This window comes from Arachis ipaensis, chromosome B4, assembly GCF_059453495.1.
Source record: "Arachis ipaensis isolate K30076 ecotype BB chromosome B4, ASM5945349v1, whole genome shotgun sequence".
Classification (NCBI taxonomy): Eukaryota; Viridiplantae; Streptophyta; class Magnoliopsida; order Fabales; family Fabaceae; genus Arachis; species Arachis ipaensis.
The window spans coordinates 138,248,708-138,271,676 of NC_142439.1; the positions used below are offsets into that span (position 1 = coordinate 138,248,708).

At 34.1% G+C, this 22,969-nt stretch overlaps 2 protein-coding genes and 2 long non-coding RNA genes across 6 annotated transcripts; 3 read left to right on the top strand and 1 right to left on the bottom strand.

Moving 5' to 3' along the window:
- Positions 1-556: 556 nt before the first annotated feature.
- Positions 557-3,567, top strand: LOC148569417 (uncharacterized). The gene is made up of 4 exons (XR_015881390.1): positions 557-1,258; positions 1,335-1,425; positions 1,518-1,643; positions 3,314-3,567. It is a non-coding gene; the product is annotated as an uncharacterized LOC148569417 (long non-coding RNA).
- A 3,621-nt stretch (positions 3,568-7,188) lies between these two features.
- LOC148569418 (uncharacterized) lies at positions 7,189-10,352 on the top strand. Its single transcript, XR_015881177.1, has 4 exons — positions 7,189-8,043; positions 8,120-8,210; positions 8,303-8,428; positions 10,099-10,352. It is a non-coding gene; the product is annotated as an uncharacterized LOC148569418 (long non-coding RNA).
- Positions 10,353-13,394: 3,042 nt separating this feature from the next.
- Positions 13,395-16,470, top strand: LOC107635152 (transmembrane protein, putative (DUF2358)). 3 transcript variants are annotated; one of them, XM_016338531.3, is made up of 5 exons: positions 13,395-13,673; positions 14,696-14,949; positions 15,126-15,206; positions 15,647-15,997; positions 16,127-16,470. In XM_016338531.3, exons 1-5 carry the CDS (start codon positions 13,457-13,459, stop codon positions 16,226-16,228), a joined length of 1,005 nt encoding a protein of 334 aa, XP_016194017.1. In that variant the 5' UTR covers positions 13,395-13,456; the 3' UTR covers positions 16,229-16,470. The 3 variants fall into 3 exon arrangements, with proteins under 3 accessions (XP_016194017.1, XP_016194018.1, XP_088341943.1); XM_016338532.3 differs by having other exon boundaries at positions 13,396-13,673; positions 14,714-14,949; XM_088485817.1 differs by having other exon boundaries at positions 13,534-13,673; positions 14,733-14,949.
- LOC107635153 (aspartic proteinase 36) lies at positions 16,433-21,054 on the bottom strand. Its single transcript, XM_016338533.3, has 10 exons — positions 20,579-21,054; positions 19,417-19,549; positions 19,027-19,277; positions 18,517-18,744; positions 17,768-17,930; positions 17,627-17,700; positions 17,428-17,515; positions 17,247-17,319; positions 16,942-17,013; positions 16,433-16,743 (listed from the first exon to the last, which is right to left on the bottom strand). Exons 1-10 carry the CDS (start codon positions 20,788-20,790, stop codon positions 16,598-16,600), a joined length of 1,440 nt encoding a protein of 479 aa, XP_016194019.1. The 5' UTR covers positions 20,791-21,054; the 3' UTR covers positions 16,433-16,597.
- Positions 21,055-22,969: the final 1,915 nt, after the last annotated feature.

Here is a 22,969-nt window from a genome sequence, read left to right on the forward strand (position 1 = left end):
AAATTATTCTTAATAAAAATAATTAAAGGCAATTGATCGGATTTGAAATAAATTAAAGTTTTTATCCAAACTCTATGCCTATGGATTATTTTTCCATTTATGATTTAAAGTTCTAGAAATTTGAAAATAATGATGTCTGGCTATTTAAATTAGAATTTTGTTTAAATTTATAATTATTGAATTATTTTTTATATTTAAATTATAAAGTTGGTAGTTATGAGATAATAAGAATTTTATATGATTCGATTTTAGATGCTTTATATTTATATCATTTAATACTTTAAGTCAAAGGTAAAGAAAATTAATTATATTACCATGTATTTTCAATTAGAGTAATTTATTGAGAATCAATTAGTACTTTTATACCATAAATAATATTTTAAAATAATTTTAAAGATTAAATTAGTTTTTCAAATATTAATACTTTATACTTCAATTTTATTAAAATTATTTTGCTCAAATTAAACCTAAAATTCCCAATTCCACATACGAACCTTAACCCTAATCAACACACATTTTTCCTTTATTCTAAAACGAAACCCTAGCCGCCATATTTGTTCCTTCCTTCAGTAAATACAACAGAAAACAAAAAAAAAAAGAAAGAAAGAAAAGGAAAGTAGAGGGAAGGGAGAACAGAGAAGGAGAGGGAGAGAGGGACGAGCCAGCACCGGTTGGCCTCCCCGTCGCCGCCGAGTTGCTCGCCGCCCGTCGCCGTCGCTATGCCGTCGGGAGGGAGATTCAAGAGAGCGAGCATGGAGTTGAGGGAGCAGAAGGGACCGCGCCACCATCGCGGAGAGTGAGAGAGGCGTCGCTGAGCCTGAGTCGCTGCTGGAAGATCTTCGTGCTTCATCGTCACCGTTTGCCTTCCATCCAGCCCGAACCACCGTGCAAGGGGGAAATCACCGCCACTGCGCCACGCGTCGCCGCCGACCTGCCTCGAAGCCGCCGTCGCGGATCAGATCTGAGGCGAGAGAGAGAGAGACACGAAGGAGGGAACCGTGCACTGCCATCGCGCCTAGTCACACCCTCACCGCGAAGCCATCACCGCCGAACTGTCTTTGATGATGGAGGTTCCGTTGCCGAGCTGTTGAGTCGCCGCTGCCGCCGTTGGGTTCGCCGGGAGTGTGAGCCCGAACGGGAATGAGAAAGAACAGGAAGGTGGCCACCGTGGGTGTCACTGTCGGAGGAGGAAAAGGACGTTCCGCTGTGTACCGCCGTTCCGGGAACCACCGCTGCCTCTGCCGCCGAATAACGCACTGTCAGTAAGGGTTTTGTTTTTAATCTCCGTTTTTCTGAATTCCTGGAACATTGTGGTCACTACAGAGCTTTTACAGTTGCTATCATCGGAGCCTGGGGCTGTTGTCGTCACTTGAGGTAGCTGCCGGAGCTTCTGCCCCTCCATTGCGGCATTTTTCTTTAACTGTGGTAATCTATTCTAGCTTTGGAATTCTTACCGTTATTATTCTGCTATAAAATTGAGAAGTTCATGATGTTAATATGCTATGGTTGAGTTCTAGAAACTGTATGATTAAAATAGAGGCTGTTGCGGTGTCGACCTTCTTCGTTTCTCGTGGTTGCTGCCGCGAGTTAAGACTAAAAAGGGACCCTTGACGCGTTAACTCTTAAAGGTTTCGACTTTTGAGGTAGGGGCGTTTTTCTTAAACTTGTTTTATTTTCCAGAGTTGTTATAAATCGATATTAATGCGTAAAATACATTTTTGTGATTTCGTGAGTCTTATGAATTGAATTGAGTTGTTTTGAATGAATGAGATTGTTAGTTCGATTGATTGAGTGACTAAATGAGGAAGTTGAATATTCTAACTAGTTGAATGATGTGGTTAAAGTGGTTTTCCTTGAATTATTGGAAGAGATTTAGTATTGGCATTTAATTTAATTTTAGAAACGATTTGGTTTAGAAAATATTGAATGTTGAAATTTGATTTGAACCCGATTTAATATCGGAATTTGATTTTAAAACAGATTTGGAAAAGACTTAATATTTGAAAACGGTTTGTTTATTGAGAACGATTTGCTATTTTGGAAAATGAATCAAAAAGGGTTTGAGGGACGGTTTGGTTTGAAACTGTTTAGAAAAGACTGAGAATTCTTAATTATTGACTGATTGCTGTTGGTTGAAGTTGATTAAAATTGCAATTTATAGGATTGGTTGATTGAATTCTGAATCTTGTAATTTCATTGGGTTGAGTGTTGTAATGGTTGTTGGAAGTGATTTAACTGGTTAACAGGTGTTTGGTTTGGTTTGGTTGGGACCCGAAAAGGGTGGCAGAATCCGAGTTTTAGAGGAGATGCTGCCGAAATTTTATAAAATTGGAAGTTTTGTTTGAAGTAACTGTTTAAAAAGATTTAGTTCTTAAACATTATATGTAAGATTGATTTATTTAGAAAAGAAAGAATTATGTTTTGGATTGAGATTGTTGATTAATTGAAAGAAGGATGATGAGGATTGATTTGAAATATGATTTTTGAATGAATTTGAAAATGGGATATGGATTGACGAATGATGATGATATTGAGAATGATTTAGATATTGATGAATGATGAATGAATTATTTATGTGGCTTATGAATTTGAAATATCTGAGATACGAGGTTCCCTGGATTAAGTGTCGTGGCTTGCCACCACGTGTACCAGGTTGAAAACTCGATACTCTGTTGACCCTACGACGTAAGTGTGACCGGGCACTATATAAATTCCCGGGAATGTTACCCCCATTGAGCAATATTGATTATTTGAGAAAAAGCTATGCATAGACTCTTGGGGATGCACGTCGGGGGACGGTCTAAGGACAATTCAGACTTGTCGGGTTGGCTGGATAACCGACAGATGAGCCTCATCAGCCATAGGACAGGCATGCATCATATGCATTTGTATGCTTTGCTTGGGTTTGATCTTGTTTTGGTTTGCCTAATTGCTAAACTGTTCTTAACTGCTACTTGAACTATTTGCTGTAACTGCTACCTACTTGTGCTTTCCTTGTCTGTCTTGCCTGTGTTTGTCCTGGCGTGCTACATTTAAGAATGAACTTTAGTGCTGAATTAATGACTGTGTTGTTTGATTGCATGGTTGGTTTCTGATTGAGATTTTTCTTATAAGAAAGGAAAGATTTTAGATTTCTGAAAGATTAAACATTGTTTCTTTGAAAGAGTTTTGAACGATTTCCTATTGGTTTAAAAGATTCATAAGGCAATGATAATCACTGAGCTTGAAAACAGTTTTCTTATTAAATATCTTCTTATGACAACTTTGAAACTTCGTGGTGAGACCGTGTGGTTAGGTTCTCACCTCCCTACAGTTTTACCCTTTTCAGGAACCGGATGAAGAAGCATTAAGAAGAGATATACTACGTTTGTTTTTATAAGATGTTGTATTAATTAGATTATTTTCTTCCCTCGTCTTTGTTAGTACAAGTTTGTAAGAGGGATAGGAATTTGTATGTTTTATATGTATATTATATTATGAATTATTATGTAATGAGTCTTGTATATGAATCTATGCCTGTTTATATTTTTCTTAAGATAAAGTGTTTATTGTCGGTTTTCTAAGAAATCAGCGATACAGTGTTGAGTCACAGGCTCCTATTTTAATATTTAGTATGTAAAGTAGTCGTAATACTTCTTGTTATCAGAGTAGCGCAGCCGGAAGCGTGACTTCTGATAGTGAGGGTGTTACATTGTGGTATCAGAGCGGTCTTTCCTGTAGAGCCTTGGGAATGGACTGATTATGCAACAATTGCATACTTTGAGAGTCTGTCATGTAGTAGGTCTTGTTTGAATAACGAGAATTAGAGTTTTATGCACATGACGGTCTATTGATTAATGCCATTAGTCTTGCATTGCATAATTCCTGGTATTAAGTTTGGCCGGCTTAGCACTGTGAATTATGTATATGGAAGCACCAATGGGTTATCATAGACGATATGCGAGTCATAAATATCATGAGTCGCGGGTTTTGGGAACGTTAGGAATTATTTCTCAAAGTTACGCGGTTAAGTGTCTTGAACTCTGCGAATATTACGTATCTTATTCCTGCTTGGAATGCTCTATGGTTCCTGTCTGCGATACTTTTCTTGTAAAGTGATCAAATTATCTTTCAATCCTACTCTCTTGTTCACGTACGCTCTTGTTTGATTCTGGCTGCATATGCTTGTTTAAAACCCTTGGTGTATTTAGCTTCTTTATTTAGCCACTTCCACTTGAATCATGTATTTTTTTTATATATACATTTGAATCTGTTTTGATGCAATACACATTTTTAAGTTCATATTTTGAGTCCTTTGTAAACAAATTGTAATTTAGTTTTTTTCCTTATTTGACGATAATTACAGCCATTCTTTAAATCTTAACAAAACCGCTTTTAATTTGATATGTACTTTATATAAACGTTGAAAGATTCTTATACAGTTTAAAACTAATTGTTTCCAATACCTCGCCTGTTTCTTTACTGATTTATGGAAATATATATATACTTTAAATACAATTTGATTTTCTAGCAACTTTATTACAATTTTTACGAATATCCTTATTTGATTATATACTTAGATATTTTTCAAAGAAAGGTTTTTATCTCCTCCTAGTTAGTTTTTATTTGGTAAACTTCACCTATTTTATTTTTAATTTGAATTTGGTTTAGCATACTATATTGTTTGTGCAATTATTGTTCTTCTAGAAAAAAAAATGTTGGACTCATATATTTCTTCTTGTAAATAAACCAATTTCTTTCTTAAGCTTTTCATTTATGAGAATGTTATATTTGATTCTGTTTTTAATTACTCTCTCACCTTTTTTGAACGTCACCATTAGTCTTAGTTTTTCATTTCTTATGAATCTCATGCTCATTCGAGTCAACTTGAATTCGTTTCCATCTAATGCACCATTTGTCCTTTTATTTGTCTTTCTTTAGTCAAAGATTTTCTTGAGAATTTTCTATTGATTAAGTTATCTTTCCTGACGCATTTTGTATTCCTTTGGACCAATTGGAAACTCATTTGATAATCTGTGCCTAGTGAGTTTTTTTTTAAGAAATTTAAGTTTTGAATCAACTTCTTTAAGTTGCTGAGTTTCTTTTTAAGCTTTTCGTTTCTATGAGCGACATGCTTTATGAATCCTAATCGAAATCCTTTAAGTTCCTTTCTTAAAATGAATTAGTTTCCTTTTTAGCGCATCTTAATATTATTGAACATCTTTATAAAGTTGTAACTTCAAGTATATTATTGGAATTTTATTTTAAACCTTTTTAAACAAGTTTTGATTTATTCTTATGCAAAGTTGTCCTTGACTTTGAATTGCTTTACTTGAGCAGTGCCTCTCTTTGATGTGATTTGAACTCGTTCCAGGGCGATATAACCGTTTATTAAAGTTTTAATAAAATCGCTTTCAATTCAGGCTACACTCCTTTACTTTATACTCTGAAAATTTCTGTATGCGATTTAAACATGTTCAATTGTAATGCATCAACTTTTCTTTTATGAGTAAAACTTTATGTCAGGTTTTCTTCCAACAAGATTGTAGTTTTCATACATGCTTGAAAAAGAAGAGAAAATACAATTTAGCTCTTAGCCAAATTAATCCTTCCATTTACAAAGTTTGTGTAATCTATTTCCACTTGAATTTATATTGAAATAATGCTACATTTATACTTTTATTAATCTTTTGAAGGATGTTTGTTACCCATTTTCTCTTTCAGAACATGAAATGATTTCCCCTTAAGTTTTCTATTTTTTTTACGAACAATGTATTCGAAAATATTTTTAAACCATACTCTTGAGTTCTATAAACTTTGTCTTTGGTTTGGATATTCTTCTTCTGTAAACCTCATATTTTTTTGATTCATCTTGAATTCGTTTCAAAATACTGTGTTGTTTTTCATCTTATTGATCCTATCGAATCCCGTCGACTCAAGAGTTACCTTTAAAGTTATCAGTTGATCCTCTTTCCAACATTCTTCGTTTCTTGTTTATCCTTGTCTACTTATGATTTCAACAATTCCTTTCAAATTCTCGCGAATACGGTCCTTGCCGCTTTTCTTTCTTTGCTAAGGTCTATTATCCTTCGGAGTATACTCGAAGTTAGTTTTGGTATCTTGTGTGACTGTTGGACTTAGTAAACGACACATTAATTCCTTAGGGTACGTTTGATGGACGCAAAAGGTGAAACTTGTAAATATACAATGTTGCAGGGAGTTGTGGAACGTTATTTCATGTGAAAGAATTTTGTTGATGTTGGGTTTGTGACCATTAAGATTTATGAAGTGTTGACGAGGTTGAAAACCTTCGGATGAGTTGCTCAATAAAGTACAGTTGAGAATGATGGAGATAAGTTATATTGAAGTTTGAATAGTTGAGTCTTTGAAGTTGGTATGAGATTAGTATACAGATGTTGAGCACATCATTTTAACCCCGGCTTGCTTTATAGCCTTTTGCCGCCTTGCATTACCATCACACGTGTGAAATATATTATTTTGTGCATCAAGCCTATCTTGTAATTTTGTTTCACATCATACTTATACCTTTTATATTTTTATGCCATATGAAAATTCTGGTATTTGAAACTATATGAATATATATATATATATATACTGAGGACTTTTTGCCTTTTCTTTAAATAAGTTCAAGAGCGAAGTAATATGGAATCTCTTTAATTTTGTATCAATAATTTTCGAGGGCGAAAATTTTTATAAGGTGGGTAGGATGTAAGACCCAATACTTTTGAAAAGTTCTATTTTGAACTAATCCCAAATTATATATTTATTTATAGTTTTAATTTCAGAAATTATTCTTAATAAAAATAATTAAAGGCAATTGATCGGATTTGAAATAAATTAAAGTTTTTATCCAAACTCTATGCCTATGGATTATTTTTCCATTTATGATTTAAAGTTCTAGAAATTTGAAAATAATGATGTCTGGCTATTTAAATTAGAATTTTGTTTAAATTTATAATTATTGAATTATTTTTTATATTTAAATTATAAAGTTGGTAGTTATGAGATAATAAGAATTTTATATGATTCGATTTTAGATGCTTTATATTTATATCATTTAATACTTTAAGTCAAAGGTAAAGAAAATTAATTATATTACCATGTATTTTCAATTAGAGTAATTTATTGAGAATCAATTAGTACTTTTATACCATAAATAATATTTTAAAATAATTTTAAAGATTAAATTAGTTTTTCAAATATTAATACTTTATACTTCAATTTTATTAAAATTATTTTGCTCAAATTAAACCTAAAATTCCCAATTCCACATACGAACCTTAACCCTAATCAACACACATTTTTCCTTTATTCTAAAACGAAACCCTAGCCGCCATATTTGTTCCTTCCTTCAGTAAATACAACAGAAAACAAAAAAAAAAAGAAAGAAAGAAAAGGAAAGTAGAGGGAAGGGAGAACAGAGAAGGAGAGGGAGAGAGGGACGAGCCAGCACCGGTTGGCCTCCCCGTCGCCGCCGAGTTGCTCGCCGCCCGTCGCCGTCGCTATGCCGTCGGGAGGGAGATTCAAGAGAGCGAGCATGGAGTTGAGGGAGCAGAAGGGACCGCGCCACCATCGCGGAGAGTGAGAGAGGCGTCGCTGAGCCTGAGTCGCTGCTGGAAGATCTTCGTGCTTCATCGTCACCGTTTGCCTTCCATCCAGCCCGAACCACCGTGCAAGGGGGAAATCACCGCCACTGCGCCACGCGTCGCCGCCGACCTGCCTCGAAGCCGCCGTCGCGGATCAGATCTGAGGCGAGAGAGAGAGAGACACGAAGGAGGGAACCGTGCACTGCCATCGCGCCTAGTCACGCCCTCACCGCGAAGCCATCACCGCCGAACTGTCTTTGATGATGGAGGTTCCGTTGCCGAGCTGTTGAGTCGCCGCTGCCGCCGTTGGGTTCGCCGGGAGTGTGAGCCCGAACGGGAATGAGAAAGAACAGGAAGGTGGCCACCGTGGGTGTCACTGTCGGAGGAGGAAAAGGACGTTCCGCTGTGTACCGCCGTTCCGGGAACCACCGCTGCCTCTGCCGCCGAATAACGCACTGTCAGTAAGGGTTTTGTTTTTAATCTCCGTTTTTCTGAATTCCTGGAACATTGTGGTCACTACAGAGCTTTTACAGTTGCTATCATCGGAGCCTGGGGCTGTTGTCGTCACTTGAGGTAGCTGCCGGAGCTTCTGCCCCTCCATTGCGGCATTTTTCTTTAACTGTGGTAATCTATTCTAGCTTTGGAATTCTTACCGTTATTATTCTGCTATAAAATTGAGAAGTTCATGATGTTAATATGCTATGGTTGAGTTCTAGAAACTGTATGATTAAAATAGAGGCTGTTGCGGTGTCGACCTTCTTCGTTTCTCGTGGTTGCTGCCGCGAGTTAAGACTAAAAAGGGACCCTTGACGCGTTAACTCTTAAAGGTTTCGACTTTTGAGGTAGGGGCGTTTTTCTTAAACTTGTTTTATTTTCCAGAGTTGTTATAAATCGATATTAATGCGTAAAATACATTTTTGTGATTTCGTGAGTCTTATGAATTGAATTGAGTTGTTTTGAATGAATGAGATTGTTAGTTCGATTGATTGAGTGACTAAATGAGGAAGTTGAATATTCTAACTAGTTGAATGATGTGGTTAAAGTGGTTTTCCTTGAATTATTGGAAGAGATTTAGTATTGGCATTTAATTTAATTTTAGAAACGATTTGGTTTAGAAAATATTGAATGTTGAAATTTGATTTGAACCCGATTTAATATCGGAATTTGATTTTAAAACAGATTTGGAAAAGACTTAATATTTGAAAACGGTTTGTTTATTGAGAACGATTTGCTATTTTGGAAAATGAATCAAAAAGGGTTTGAGGGACGGTTTGGTTTGAAACTGTTTAGAAAAGACTGAGAATTCTTAATTATTGACTGATTGCTGTTGGTTGAAGTTGATTAAAATTGCAATTTATAGGATTGGTTGATTGAATTCTGAATCTTGTAATTTCATTGGGTTGAGTGTTGTAATGGTTGTTGGAAGTGATTTAACTGGTTAACAGGTGTTTGGTTTGGTTTGGTTGGGACCCGAAAAGGGTGGCAGAATCCGAGTTTTAGAGGAGATGCTGCCGAAATTTTATAAAATTGGAAGTTTTGTTTGAAGTAACTGTTTAAAAAGATTTAGTTCTTAAACATTATATGTAAGATTGATTTATTTAGAAAAGAAAGAATTATGTTTTGGATTGAGATTGTTGATTAATTGAAAGAAGGATGATGAGGATTGATTTGAAATATGATTTTTGAATGAATTTGAAAATGGGATATGGATTGACGAATGATGATGATATTGAGAATGATTTAGATATTGATGAATGATGAATGAATTATTTATGTGGCTTATGAATTTGAAATATCTGAGATACGAGGTTCCCTGGATTAAGTGTCGTGGCTTGCCACCACGTGTACCAGGTTGAAAACTCGATACTCTGTTGACCCTACGACGTAAGTGTGACCGGGCACTATATAAATTCCCGGGAATGTTACCCCCATTGAGCAATATTGATTATTTGAGAAAAAGCTATGCATAGACTCTTGGGGATGCACGTCGGGGGACGGTCTAAGGACAATTCAGACTTGTCGGGTTGGCTGGATAACCGACAGATGAGCCTCATCAGCCATAGGACAGGCATGCATCATATGCATTTGTATGCTTTGCTTGGGTTTGATCTTGTTTTGGTTTGCCTAATTGCTAAACTGTTCTTAACTGCTACTTGAACTATTTGCTGTAACTGCTACCTACTTGTGCTTTCCTTGTCTGTCTTGCCTGTGTTTGTCCTGGCGTGCTACATTTAAGAATGAACTTTAGTGCTGAATTAATGACTGTGTTGTTTGATTGCATGGTTGGTTTCTGATTGAGATTTTTCTTATAAGAAAGGAAAGATTTTAGATTTCTGAAAGATTAAACATTGTTTCTTTGAAAGAGTTTTGAACGATTTCCTATTGGTTTAAAAGATTCATAAGGCAATGATAATCACTGAGCTTGAAAACAGTTTTCTTATTAAATATCTTCTTATGACAACTTTGAAACTTCGTGGTGAGACCGTGTGGTTAGGTTCTCACCTCCCTACAGTTTTACCCTTTTCAGGAACCGGATGAAGAAGCATTAAGAAGAGATATACTACGTTTGTTTTTATAAGATGTTGTATTAATTAGATTATTTTCTTCCCTCGTCTTTGTTAGTACAAGTTTGTAAGAGGGATAGGAATTTGTATGTTTTATATGTATATTATATTATGAATTATTATGTAATGAGTCTTGTATATGAATCTATGCCTGTTTATATTTTTCTTAAGATAAAGTGTTTATTGTCGGTTTTCTAAGAAATCAGCGATACAGTGTTGAGTCACAGGCTCCTATTTTAATATTTAGTATGTAAAGTAGTCGTAATACTTCTTGTTATCAGAGTAGCGCAGCCGGAAGCGTGACTTCTGATAGTGAGGGTGTTACAATATTAATAATATTAATTAATCACATTATAAATACCATTCAATTATGAAGTAATTAAAGGATTTGAAAAATAATGGCCAAACAAAAAGAGAGTGCAAGTTTTTTTTTTAAATAAAAGTAATGAAAATCTTTAAGGAGGCCAACGGCCCTTAACTTCAAATAAAAAAAGAAAATTTTCAAATATTTTTGAAAGGAAAAGTCTAGGGGCCAATAATTTTTGTGTTTTTTGTCCAACACTTAACCATCAAAATAAAAGTGAGTGATCTCCCACCATTAGATGTAATCTCACACCATTAAAAACATTATTGATGACCAATAGTTACAAAACACCAAAATTATTGGTCTCCTAACATTCCTCTTTCTAAAATTCCTAAAACACATTGGTATTTTAATAATTTTAATGAATATATATTTTATATATTTTTATAATTAAAATTAATTATTAAAATGATTAAAACACTAATATTTCACAAACATTTGAAATTCCCGACAAAGAGTAACTAAGTAAGTCCAGTTTACTTCTGACAATGGGATGAAGCTGCAATAATTATGACATATATGCTAAAATAATGGGTTTCATTTTGTATGTCTTAGCTTGATCCGTTTTTTATTTTTCTTGCAATAATATAAAGTCTGGTCAGAATATTCAGCAACAGTTTTGGAAGAAGTGTCTAACTAAATTAATTATTACAATCATTTTTGTGGTGATTTTTGTTATATTCTATAACTTCTTAACATGATGCATAGACAAAATAAATTTCTCCTAAAATCATGTTTGAAGGTATCTATTGTACAAATTTATGGCGATGGACTAAGCACTTAACCACTATCTATTGGCCATCTCTATGTAATAATCTACGAGGGTGCTACACATACAAGTCTTTTTGACTTACAAGTCTTATAAGTTATTAGGTCTTTTAATGCGTTATTCAACGTTTTCTATTATCAAAGCGCTACACTCAGAACGGTTCTTCTTTTTCTTCCTCTTCTTCCTCTTCCTCTTCCTCTTCCTCTTCCTCTTCTTCTTCTTCTCTTCCTCTTCCTCTTCCTCCTCTTCTTCTTCTTCTTCGTTTTTTTTTTTTTCGATTGTCATAGTTTCTGAAATCAAGCTTTGAAATCGTTTTGAAGAAGAAGCAGCAGAAGATGAGGAGAAAGAGAAAGAGTTCTGAATTATGCAACGAATTTTGGGTGTATTTCTTAAATACTTTGGGTATATTTTTCATAATCCTTTGGGTGTATTTCTGTAATCCTTTTGAAGATAATGGTACTTCAGAAATACACCCAAACGATTACAGAAGTACACCCAAAATGATTACAGAAATACACCCAAACTGTTACAGGAATTTATCCAAACGATTATAGAAATACACCCAAAGGATTACAGAAAATACACCCAAAGGATTTAAAGAAATACACCCAAAATTTGTTAAAATACATCTTATGCATAATTCAGAACTCTTTCTCTTTCTCCTCCTCATCTTCTACTGCTTCTTCTTCTTCAAAAACGATTTCACCATGAAAAATCGAAAAAAAAAAAGATAAAACAGAGAGAAAGAACGTAAATGAAGAAGAAGAGGAAGACGATGAAGAAGAACGTGGAGAAACGAAAGAAAAGGAGAAGAAGAAGAGTAAGAGGAAGAAGAACGTGCAGCAAGAAGAAGAAGAAGGAGAAGACGAAGAGGAAGAAGAATGGTTCGAAACGTGTTTTGAGCGTTAGTTTTAATTGAACTTGTAAGGCTTACAAGCCTTAATCGCTTGTATGCCAAGAATTACTCATAATCTATATATAATACTATGGAAATAAGAATTTAATTTGCCATAATGTTGCATATTGAGGATGAAATCAAGATCCAAATTAAAGCCAGTGGGTAGCTATAAAGCACGGACACTTTACTGAGTTGTCGTGTCCGCGTGTCGGACACATTTTGGATACGACACTCACTGACACTCGTCGGACACGCGTGTCTGCTATATCCAACCGTGTCTTAATAAAAAACAAAAAAATTCTTTTTCGGACACGCTTGGATACACCTAAATACCATCACGTATCAACGTGTACAGTCTTATTCTTAACATATATTTTTGAAATAAATTTAGATATAATATATATTATTATTTATTAAAATAAAAAATATTTTAAATACTTGATATAATTAAAATAAGAAACTAAAAATAATTAAAAAATTAATTTATATTTTAATATCAATAAAATATCAAAATATCATTACGATTTATCTAAAAAATACTTTATATTTTATATGTATGCGTGTCCCGTGTCTTATAAGATTTTAAAATTTACGTATCAGCGTGTCCCGTATCGTGTCGTATCCCGTGTCTGTGTCAGTGTCCGTGCATCATAGGTGGGTAGTGTAAAAATCATATTCTAAAAATTAGTTATCTCATAAAATTTATATTCTAAAAATTAGTTACTAATGTAATAATATACGATTAATTATCTTTATAAAATTATTTTACACTAAAAATACATAAAAATATTTAAAAAAGCCAATATAAAAGTTAAAATATAAAAGGATCAAAATATTAAAAGCCAGCATATATATCACATATACGTTATTTATATGAATTATTCTTGTCTTTTATTACTTTACATAAATTTTCACTTATATGTAGTAGATAATATATAAAACGGAAAGCATAAAAAATAGAAATTTATCAACTAATTTCTTTAATAATTTATTCTAGAAAAAGAAAAAACTAATTAAAGAATATTTTATTCTCTTAAATATGTTTAAGTAATTAATGTAATTGTATAGAAGCAATTTAGCTAGTGTATGTGTTAATTGTTAAATTATTTTAGAATATAGATAAGAGAGGGGCCCATCTTATCTGAAAGCTTAGGTGTAAGAATGAAATTAAAGAAAATGAATGGAAAAAAGAAGAGGCTCTTATTATTCTTCATATCCTCTCATTTCTAATCCAAACTAACACCACTCTCCGCCACTACGTTATTATGGGGAGACATGACTCTAACTGCCGCTCTTTCTTGCTCTCTCGCCGCTACTTCCACATCTTTTTCCGCTGCCGGAGCACGAATCCACCGCCACCGCCGCCGCCACCCGAATAATAATATTATTAACACGAAACGCATTTTGTCCTCCAAGTTTTTGCATGGCTCTACCTCAACCACGTGCATGCCTTTCTCCTTCTTCCCCCAACACCACTCTTTCTTCTTCCGAGGTTTAATTTGCACTACTCTTCTCTTTTTAGCATAAGCATATATAACTATTAGATTAATTATTAGCTCTTTTATTGAATTTAATTAATCTTTTGTTGGAGATTGTAATTTCTTATTATTAGAATGGTTAAATTATTATGTTATTCTTTATATCCTTTAAATTTATAATTATTAAAAGTTTTTAATTAGATTTTTATACTAATGTTTTAATTTGTAATAATTAGATCTTTTTTTATAGTAAACTTTACGAAAATATTTTCTCTCGCACCACTAGCAAATATACATTAGCATATTTAAATATTTTTATAACGGTAAGGATGTGATTATAAATTTAAAATGGGTGTAGGAGTCTAATAAAAAAATTTAAGATATAAAAATTCAATTATAAATTTGATGAAACTATATACATTAACAGGATAATTTAACCTATTAGAAGTTCGTTTCTTATTTCATGTTTACTTGGTTTATTGTTTAGGGTATATTTTTGTTAAGTTGATAGGATAATTATTAATACGTTGTTGTAGTTACAAATTGAAAGAGTGAAAACATGTTATGGTGAGATATAACTGAACTATGTAAAATAAATAAATAAGTAATATTAACAGTCTATCAAAGTAAATGCTATATTTTGTATGTATCAAAATCAAGTAACAGATAGATTCCATAAAAACCAACTTGGGTTGGTCGAGTAGTCAGCTCACTCGTCCCTTAAGCAAGTGTCGAGGGTTCGAAACCCGCCTTGTGCATGCAGCAATCCATTGGCCAATGGCAGACCCTTAAATGGAACTCAGATCCGTGGCAGATTAATCTTTGACCTGTCGGGTCGTGAGATATGGTTTGGGAAACAAAAAAAAAAAGATAGATTCCATAAAAATGATAGTTTGATGGTTGGATTAACTAGAGTTATTACATAAATTTAGTTATATAATAAGTGACAACGTGTACTTAAATTTTAATGGCAACAAAATGTTACAAGTAAATCCATATTCTTAGAAGTTATATGAATTAATGTGATACATGGTAGGTGGTAACTGTGTTGCAGTTTCCAATGATGCTGATAGGAGTAGTGAAGTCTCTTCTGATAGCAAAATGGAAACACTAAATACAGAAGCTGATAAGATTGTTGATGGCATGGACTTTGGTGAACTCTGCAATGAGTTTGAGTGCATCAGCAGTCCCTTGGTTGAGTCCACAGCGAGACAGCTGGCGCGCGACATACTCGAGCTGCGCGAGGGAAATCGAGCACTTGCCACCTTTGCTGTCTCTGTCAAATACAAGGTAAACTTTATATGACTTCAATTGTTCAATTTGTATATATATTCATCAAGAGAAGTGTTAGTCCTTTTGGCTAAGATCATGATAATGTTAATGTCTTATATTTTTAATTACTTGCCTAAAGGCATGATTGATGATGACAAAGTGTCATGGCGTCGTTTGATCAATGTATATTACAGGATCCTGTGAGGAGTTTTACCGGTCGCGAAAAGTACAATAGACCGTTATGGGCAACCGGCGCGTTAGACAAACCATCAGTGGTGGGTATAGATAATAACCTGTTCTTCCTTCTCATCCTATAGATCATAAAGTAATTGTTATAATTTTGAGTGGAAAAGTTTTTAATTTTTTTGTTTTCTTGTTATCCAAGAAATCCATAAGCTAAGCTATTAACTGGTTTCTGTGTTTAGCTTTAATGTCTTCAATTTTGACACTCATTCCCTTCTCAATTAGTACCTTTTGTTGAAGAAGAATTAAATTAGAGTTTAACCATTATGCACTGAAAGTGTAAAAGAATTTCGAGCTCATCCAGATAAATTTTCGAGTTTGCAAGACTTAAAATCGACGAACACTTTTGCAGTTGTGGCAAGAATTGAATAGATATCTGTCTAAACTACTTTTTAACTGACAATACATACAAATTCAAGTTCATTCCCAAAGATTGAAAGGATTAGCATCTTAAAGCTCTGTTTGGTTACAGAGTGTGCAGGAAATGGTAATGCTATCAACCAGTATTTTAAGAATCAAGTGGACAATAAGAGGCAAGCCTAAATCTTTGATTGGTGGAGTAGGAGGTGATCTTATTCTTAGGATCACTTCCAAATTCACTCTTAACCAAATCAGTGGTCAAGTCATTCAGCATGAGGAATTCTGGGATTTATCAGCTTCATCCGCGGGTGCTCAAGCATTTTTCTGGACGTCACGTGCTCTGTTTGCGACCGCAGAATCTGTCAAAGACTTGGCCGATGGCGCCAAGGATCTGAGCAGTAAATTCTCAACCAAGAAAGAGAACTTGGAGAGTTATCCAGATCCCTCTGGTGATCCAACCAAGGTGAGTTTCCTTTTTTCACAAGAATCCTATTCTTCATCCTGCCTAGATTTTATTTTCCTTAATCATATAAGGTCATTTTCTTGTATGAATTGATTGTTGCTGTGCTTTTTTTCTTCTTTTTCAATTCAGTTCTTCCAGAGGGATGACGGCTTTCAACAAGACGCATACCAGATCGCGCTACTTCTGGCGGTTATTTATTTTGTAGTACAGTTTCTAAGAACAACTCTGTAAATCTTACCTCCCTTGTTATCTTCATGAAGGTCTATATATCACTTCAAAGTGTGATTAATTATCAGCATATATAGTCAGACACAATGTTGTTTTGTAAGAGCTATAAATTTCTCATTACTCAAAAAAAATAAATCAATGTAAAGTTTGATTAATTGTGAGCTTATAGAATATAAGCAAAAATGATGTTGTAACTATAATAATGTCTTTTCTGAATGGGAAAAAAGAGACTATTTTGTATTAAAGACTAAGAGAGTTTGTCCCTTTCTAATTGCCATTTCAACTATGAGAGAAATGATTAGATTATCAATTATCAAAGTAAAAGGCAACTTGAGCCATGACACCCCCCATATACATGATATACATGACTATTTAAAAATTGTTGAGCAAGGCAAGAATCATTAAGGAGAATGCCAAGATTCTTCCAATTAAAATGGAGGAAGCTGAACTAATATTGTGTGCACCAACTGTATATACAGCTCCAGTTGTTTCATCCTTCACTTTAATGCTGCTAGAGCCTATGGAAAACAACAAAGGAAATGGTGTTTGAAAAATAATCAGATTCCAGCTTCTTTTGCAGAAATTGAAATAAGGTAGCTTCTCAGATAAATCTATTTTCAATATTCAAGTTACAAACTTTTGTTCTAGGTTATGAAAAGACATAAATGGGGTTGGATTAAACCATATATATGAAAGGCTATATACTAGGTACTCACAGTTATAATCAGTCCATCCAATGAGCATGTTTTCAGCATCATATACAACTAACTTGTTTGACAGCACCAAATCTGCAATTGGTTAAAAAAAGAGTTAGTAAATGATATAGCCATCTGCATTCTAAGACTATGATGTTTGGGAGCTCCGCGAAGACGAGAGCACTGCTCCCAAACAAGGCCTAAAGGTTAAATGGCTAACATATATTAGAAATAGTTAAATGAAGGGTCATGTCTCTTGCAAACTTAAACACCAAGTAAGAGGCAACATGATTAAATTATAAATGAAGTTTAATCCTAAGTCTTACCTCCTAGAAGAAATGTGTCCTTTGAACTCTTGCTTGGAGCACTCCTCTGCCAGCCAATACACCGCATATCATCCTGGTGTTCAAAGAATACAAAAATAAGTTTTCGGATTACAGGCGCATACCGGTGCAGGCAATAATAACTTAAAAATGTCGGATTGGAAGCACGTTAAAAAACACTCACTTTAAAAGGGAAGAGGTAATCGCGAGGATAAACTGGCAGCGAAATTCCATCAAAATGGAACTTGACAATAGGAAATCCATCATCAACACTGCAAAATTAAAATGGTCAACTAGAGAAGAGAAGAGTTGAGTTGCATATTTATGATAATGTAAAGCATACCAAGTAAAATGAAGTAAAAATAAATAATTAAATAACTTACTTGCCCTCATAACTGAAACAAGTAAATTGTTGCTCAATAGTAACTAACTTCAGATCAGGCTGCTTATCCAAAATCTATTACAAAGGAAAAATGTCAGCATCCATGTTTGAATGAACTAAAAACTGATTCTCCAATGTTTACCTTTTTCATTAGCTGCTCATAGGCGGCGGATGGAAGATAAGCCAATGTTGTACCACTATCTATGACTGTTCCCCTCCCATTTCCAGAACCAAATATGTCTAAAGGAAGAGATAGAGATTCTTCACCAACCTCCAAGTCTTTCAAAATTATATTGTAGTGTACCCTATGATAATAGTAAATAGGTTATAAAATAATTTATAACAATATGAAGGAACATATCTTGGAGCATATGCTAGAGAGATTGCACCTAAAGATTTTGTATTCATGCTTCATTTCATTTGTATAGTATAACTATAAATTATTTGCAATATTGGTTTTCCAATATGTGAAATTCATTAGTATGTTTTCTCAGAATCTATGAACTTGCCCAAATGTGAATTTTTATTACTGATAAAGACATTTCCGAAAGTAGACAGTGCTACTTTTCGAAATAATTGCCTATTTGGACAAAGTAAATAAGTAACACATTAAAAAGTAAAAACTCAATCTATCCGCACTACTACCTTGTCTGTATTTTGATAGTTATTTTGAAACGGAAGTCCTAGAGAGTTAACAATTCGAACGCCGATCAGATAGCAATGACAGAATCCAGTTACGTTTTCAGAAACATAACTGTTAGGAAAATCACACATGCTTGCTTCTCTTGAAATTAAAAGGCAGTGGCCTTATCATCAAATGGATACCATTATATTCTAACAACAAAACAAATCAAATAAACTTAAAACATAAAGCTAAGGTTCTGCACTTACATCCCTGTTCGCAAGTTAGTCATATTAATTTTTGGCTCCACCACTTCTCCTATGGCAAATATTCCACCTCCGCTAACAGTGTCAAGACAGTGCGAAACTATTTTTTTCGCCTTTCCAGCTGCAGCAAGCTGTGAAAGCACAGAAGTACTTGCCTGTCCAAAGCCCATGATTCCACTAAGGCTTCCATCGCCATTCGAATCCAATGTTCCGGCTTGGTTTACACCACACCTGTCAGCAAGAGAATACTCAGGAAGATGCATTACATAGAAAAAGAACCAATTGGTGAGTATAAAACAATAAACACCAAAACATAAAAACTGTAAAGCACTTGGATACAGGGCAAGGTTCAATCAATTTGCTAACATTCCCCTACAAATAAACTAAGTAGTTCTATTTTTTGTTACTTCAAAATTAATCAACTAAGATAGTGATAGAGATAGACTCAATTGAACTCATACTTGTGATTTGGTACACTCCCTACCCAAACTCTGTACTAATATTTATACTCACCCGAAATACACACTGCTATTCGCGAATGATGTATTGAGGTCAGCATCAACAAGGTTATATGTCAATAGATCCTTTACATACATCCCAGCAGTCGTACCTCCATCGCCATATTGTATGTTGTATGGGCAGAACTTGCTTACCTGGCAAGCTGGAGCTCGACCAGGTAGCGTTGTGGCATTGCAAAATTCGTCGTCACACATAACAATAGATGAGGTGTTGGAGGCAGCTGGGTCGTAGAGGTTTAACTCCACCTGTAGCACAATAACATACTCAGAGATCACTCCAATAACACTTGTATTACTTTCTTGGTGGGCAAGGTAATGAATGATCTATTTTCGACAAAACATCAAAAAGGCACAAAACATGAATCAGTAAAGTGTAGATACATACACCCTTAATAGAACTTCTTGTAGCACATGATGAGCAGCCAGAACAAGTCACCCATAGAAGGTCACTTCCAGTATCAACTTGCACCCAGTAATCAGTACCAGGAGTGCCGAGCTTGATTTTCGTGTAATAAAGCCTAAAATCGAAACAAGAACAGAACATTAAGCATCTTCATGAAAATTGTTGGGCAATGTCATCCCTCCACATTGGAAAAATCATGACAAACTAGTCTTATTTGTAATGGTGTGAGGGACAAACCTATCCAACGAAGGACCAAGTCTCAAGTCCTTTTAGTGCATGTTTGGGCGCCATTATTTTGTTAAAAAAAGATCTTTTTTTAATGAAAAAAGATCTTTTTTTATTTTTTAACGTGTTTGGCAAATTTCTAGTAGTAAAAGTAAAAGTACTAGTAAAATAAAAAAAAGATCTTTTTTGAGAAGCTGTAATTTACATCTTTTTTTAAAAGATCTTTTTTCCTTAAAAAAAAGATGTTTTTCATGTAATAAATAAACAAAAAAGTACTTTTATATTATTATACCCAAACATAATTGATTGATAAAAAGACCTTTTTACATGAGATATCCAAACATAAAATTACTTTTACTTCTCTATAAGATCTTTTAAAAAAAAATAACTCGAAAAAAGATCTTTTTTTAAAAGCTCACCCAAACAAGTCCTTAGTCAACAATATTGGGGGATTTTCTCAAAAGAGTAGTACCCCAACAAGTCCTGAAAATTTTTCTTGAAAGACGAATAGATACTGAGGAATCTTAACTACTAAATAGGCCTCCTAAGATTTTTAACTTTGCACATGTTATGTTCATTCATCAAAACCCCAGTCAAATTGATATGAATACTAACGGAGAGAGACCTAATATGTCTAACCTCACTAATTCTTCAGTGACTTATTTGGTGATTAAAATTTATCAAGGGCAAACTTATATCATACCTATGGCTACAATATCTATCATGCCTATGCTTAAGTCCTTGGTGAATGGTGAGCATTATAATGATAAGTAAAGAAAAGGTGACAACTCAGGAATAAGCTAATAGTTAAGAATTCTAAGATGATTTGATATATTTCTAAGGATTCTAAACTATCAACTTGGATAACTGCATGTGAGGTTTCGCGGAAGAAAAATTATGAAAAGGAAGAGAAACAAACCCGACAGAATTAGGGAGGCCAGTGCCACCAAGGTTGATATCAACAGCAGATAAGAGTCTACCATGGCGAAGAGAATCATGATTCTTGATTGCACTCAAACTGGTAACAGGGCCTTTGAATTTTCGTTCAACGGGAAACACAAACTTTGCATTGGCCATGCAACACGCTTCCCATAACACCATTCCCACAAAAATCAATCCTTTTATATCCATTCTTGTGGGAATGGCAATTTTGACATAAACAAGAAAGAAAGAACAAGACTTTAACACTGAAATTCAATTCTTTCGATCAATGTCGAGTTGGGTTGTGACCATAGGCAATCGACCCCCAGTTGGCTGAAGAACACAAGGGTCGGTTGCAAGAAGAAGAAGCTAAGAAGGAAGAAGAAAAGTGAAGAAACAAATAATAGAAAACACAAAAAGGAAGAGATTGAAAATGAACGAGAGAGCGAGAGGGAAACTCGCGAATTCTACCGCACAGAACATGTTTTTTCCACTTACGTTGGTTTTATTATGTTTTTAGAAATTTGCTATACAACGTTCGTGTCTTGTTCTTTCAAAATTCCATCCATTTCTCTTCTTTTTCCTATCAATGTACTACTGCTATTTTTCAAGTACATGACTAAAAAGTAAGTTAATAATATTTTGAAGGTAAAAATTGTCTGAGACATTGCTCTGTAATTTTTGGAGTAGTATACTAATAATATTTTTTTTGTATTTTTAATAAAAAAATAATTTTAAAGTATAATTTTGATATATTAATTTTTTATACAATTATTTAATCACATAATATTTTAAGTAGTGGGTAATTTTAAAATAAGTTATTTTGTCTATGTAATAATACATGATTAGTTATTTATATAATTTTTTTTATAATGATAATATATGAAAATTAAAATCTTAATTTTAATATACTATCAGATTAAGTTTTATATGTGTATTATCATGTCAGTAAAAATAATTATTATGATCCTTAAACATCGTTATATTATTTTACAACGAGTATATTTTAGTATTTTTATTAACCAATTTTTAAGAAATACTATGTAATCAATTATTCACAAACTAATATTTAATAATTATTTAAAATTTATTAATATTTTTTAATAATTATTATTATTATTCTTTTCTATATTTCAATGAGTCAATCATCACTAATCAATAGTCATTAATTATATATATATATATATATATATATATATATATATATATATATATTATATTATATTATATTATTCTATAATAAATTGCATTTTGATGCCAAGCATGATGATGTAGTACATTCTGGTGCCAATTTGAATATATATATTTTTTATATTTTTTCTCAACTATATTTTAAAAAAAGTATTATGTAATCAATCATGATTATTTATATTGAGATTTGTCCATAATTTTAATATTAACTTTTTTTTTATAATTATCATTATGAATCTTTCTTATATTTTATTGAATTTGTACAAGATGTCTCTGGTACGGATTTGAGAGATGGATCGGGAACCTGCGGGTCGAGGCGGAGGCCGGATCGCTTGACTGGAGCAATGGGGGGAGGTACCTGCAAAGACACTCCGACGCTCAAGTCAGAATGGATCAGAGAAATATATGGTGTGATGGATGAATGAATACCTGGAGAGACTTGGGTCCTCTTATATATAGGTGATTGTGAATATCTTTATCTTATCTTATTTAGCTAAGATAAGGGAGACGTTTTGAATTCAAAAATTAGTTAGGAGTTCTATCTGGCCGGTTTCGGGCCTTTAGAGTGGCGGAGCGGGTCGAACCCAGGCAACCGGGTTCGGAGACCGTTCCGTGTGTAGGATCCGTGGGCTGGATCCATAACAGTTGCCCCCGCAGCGAGAGAGCGAACGAGGTCGGTCTCTGTCGCTGGAGAATATGGTTTTGATCGTTTGGTCGTCTTTTCGGGGCGGAGCGCTCGGTAGATATTGTTTTTCGTGTGGGTCGGCGCGCCGGCAGTAGGTTTCGTGTTTCGTGTCGTTTGTTTGACGCGAACCTTCCGTTTTCCTATGTCCGTTTAATTTTTCGAGGCGTGCTTTTTGGTTTCCCAAATGAGCATTTATTGCAAGGGGAAACTTTTCATTTTTACCCTTTGCGTTTTGTTTGTTCCTTGGGGCATTTTTGTCTTTTTCCTTCGGTTTTGAAACCGTTTTAGTTTCTATTCCTCTTTCCCTCGTTGTATTTCTTGGTTCTAACCTGCGAGAGCTCTTTTTCTCCCTCTTTATTCTGGTACTGTTCTGTTTCTCTGCGGTTGCATTTCTACTCTTCTGCTTCGTCACTTTTCAAGCTTTGGCTTCGCGTTATCAGGTTGGTTTCCTTTTGTCTTTGTTTATTTTGCAGTTATTCTGTACTTGCCTGCTTTTTGCATTTCTGTGTTTAG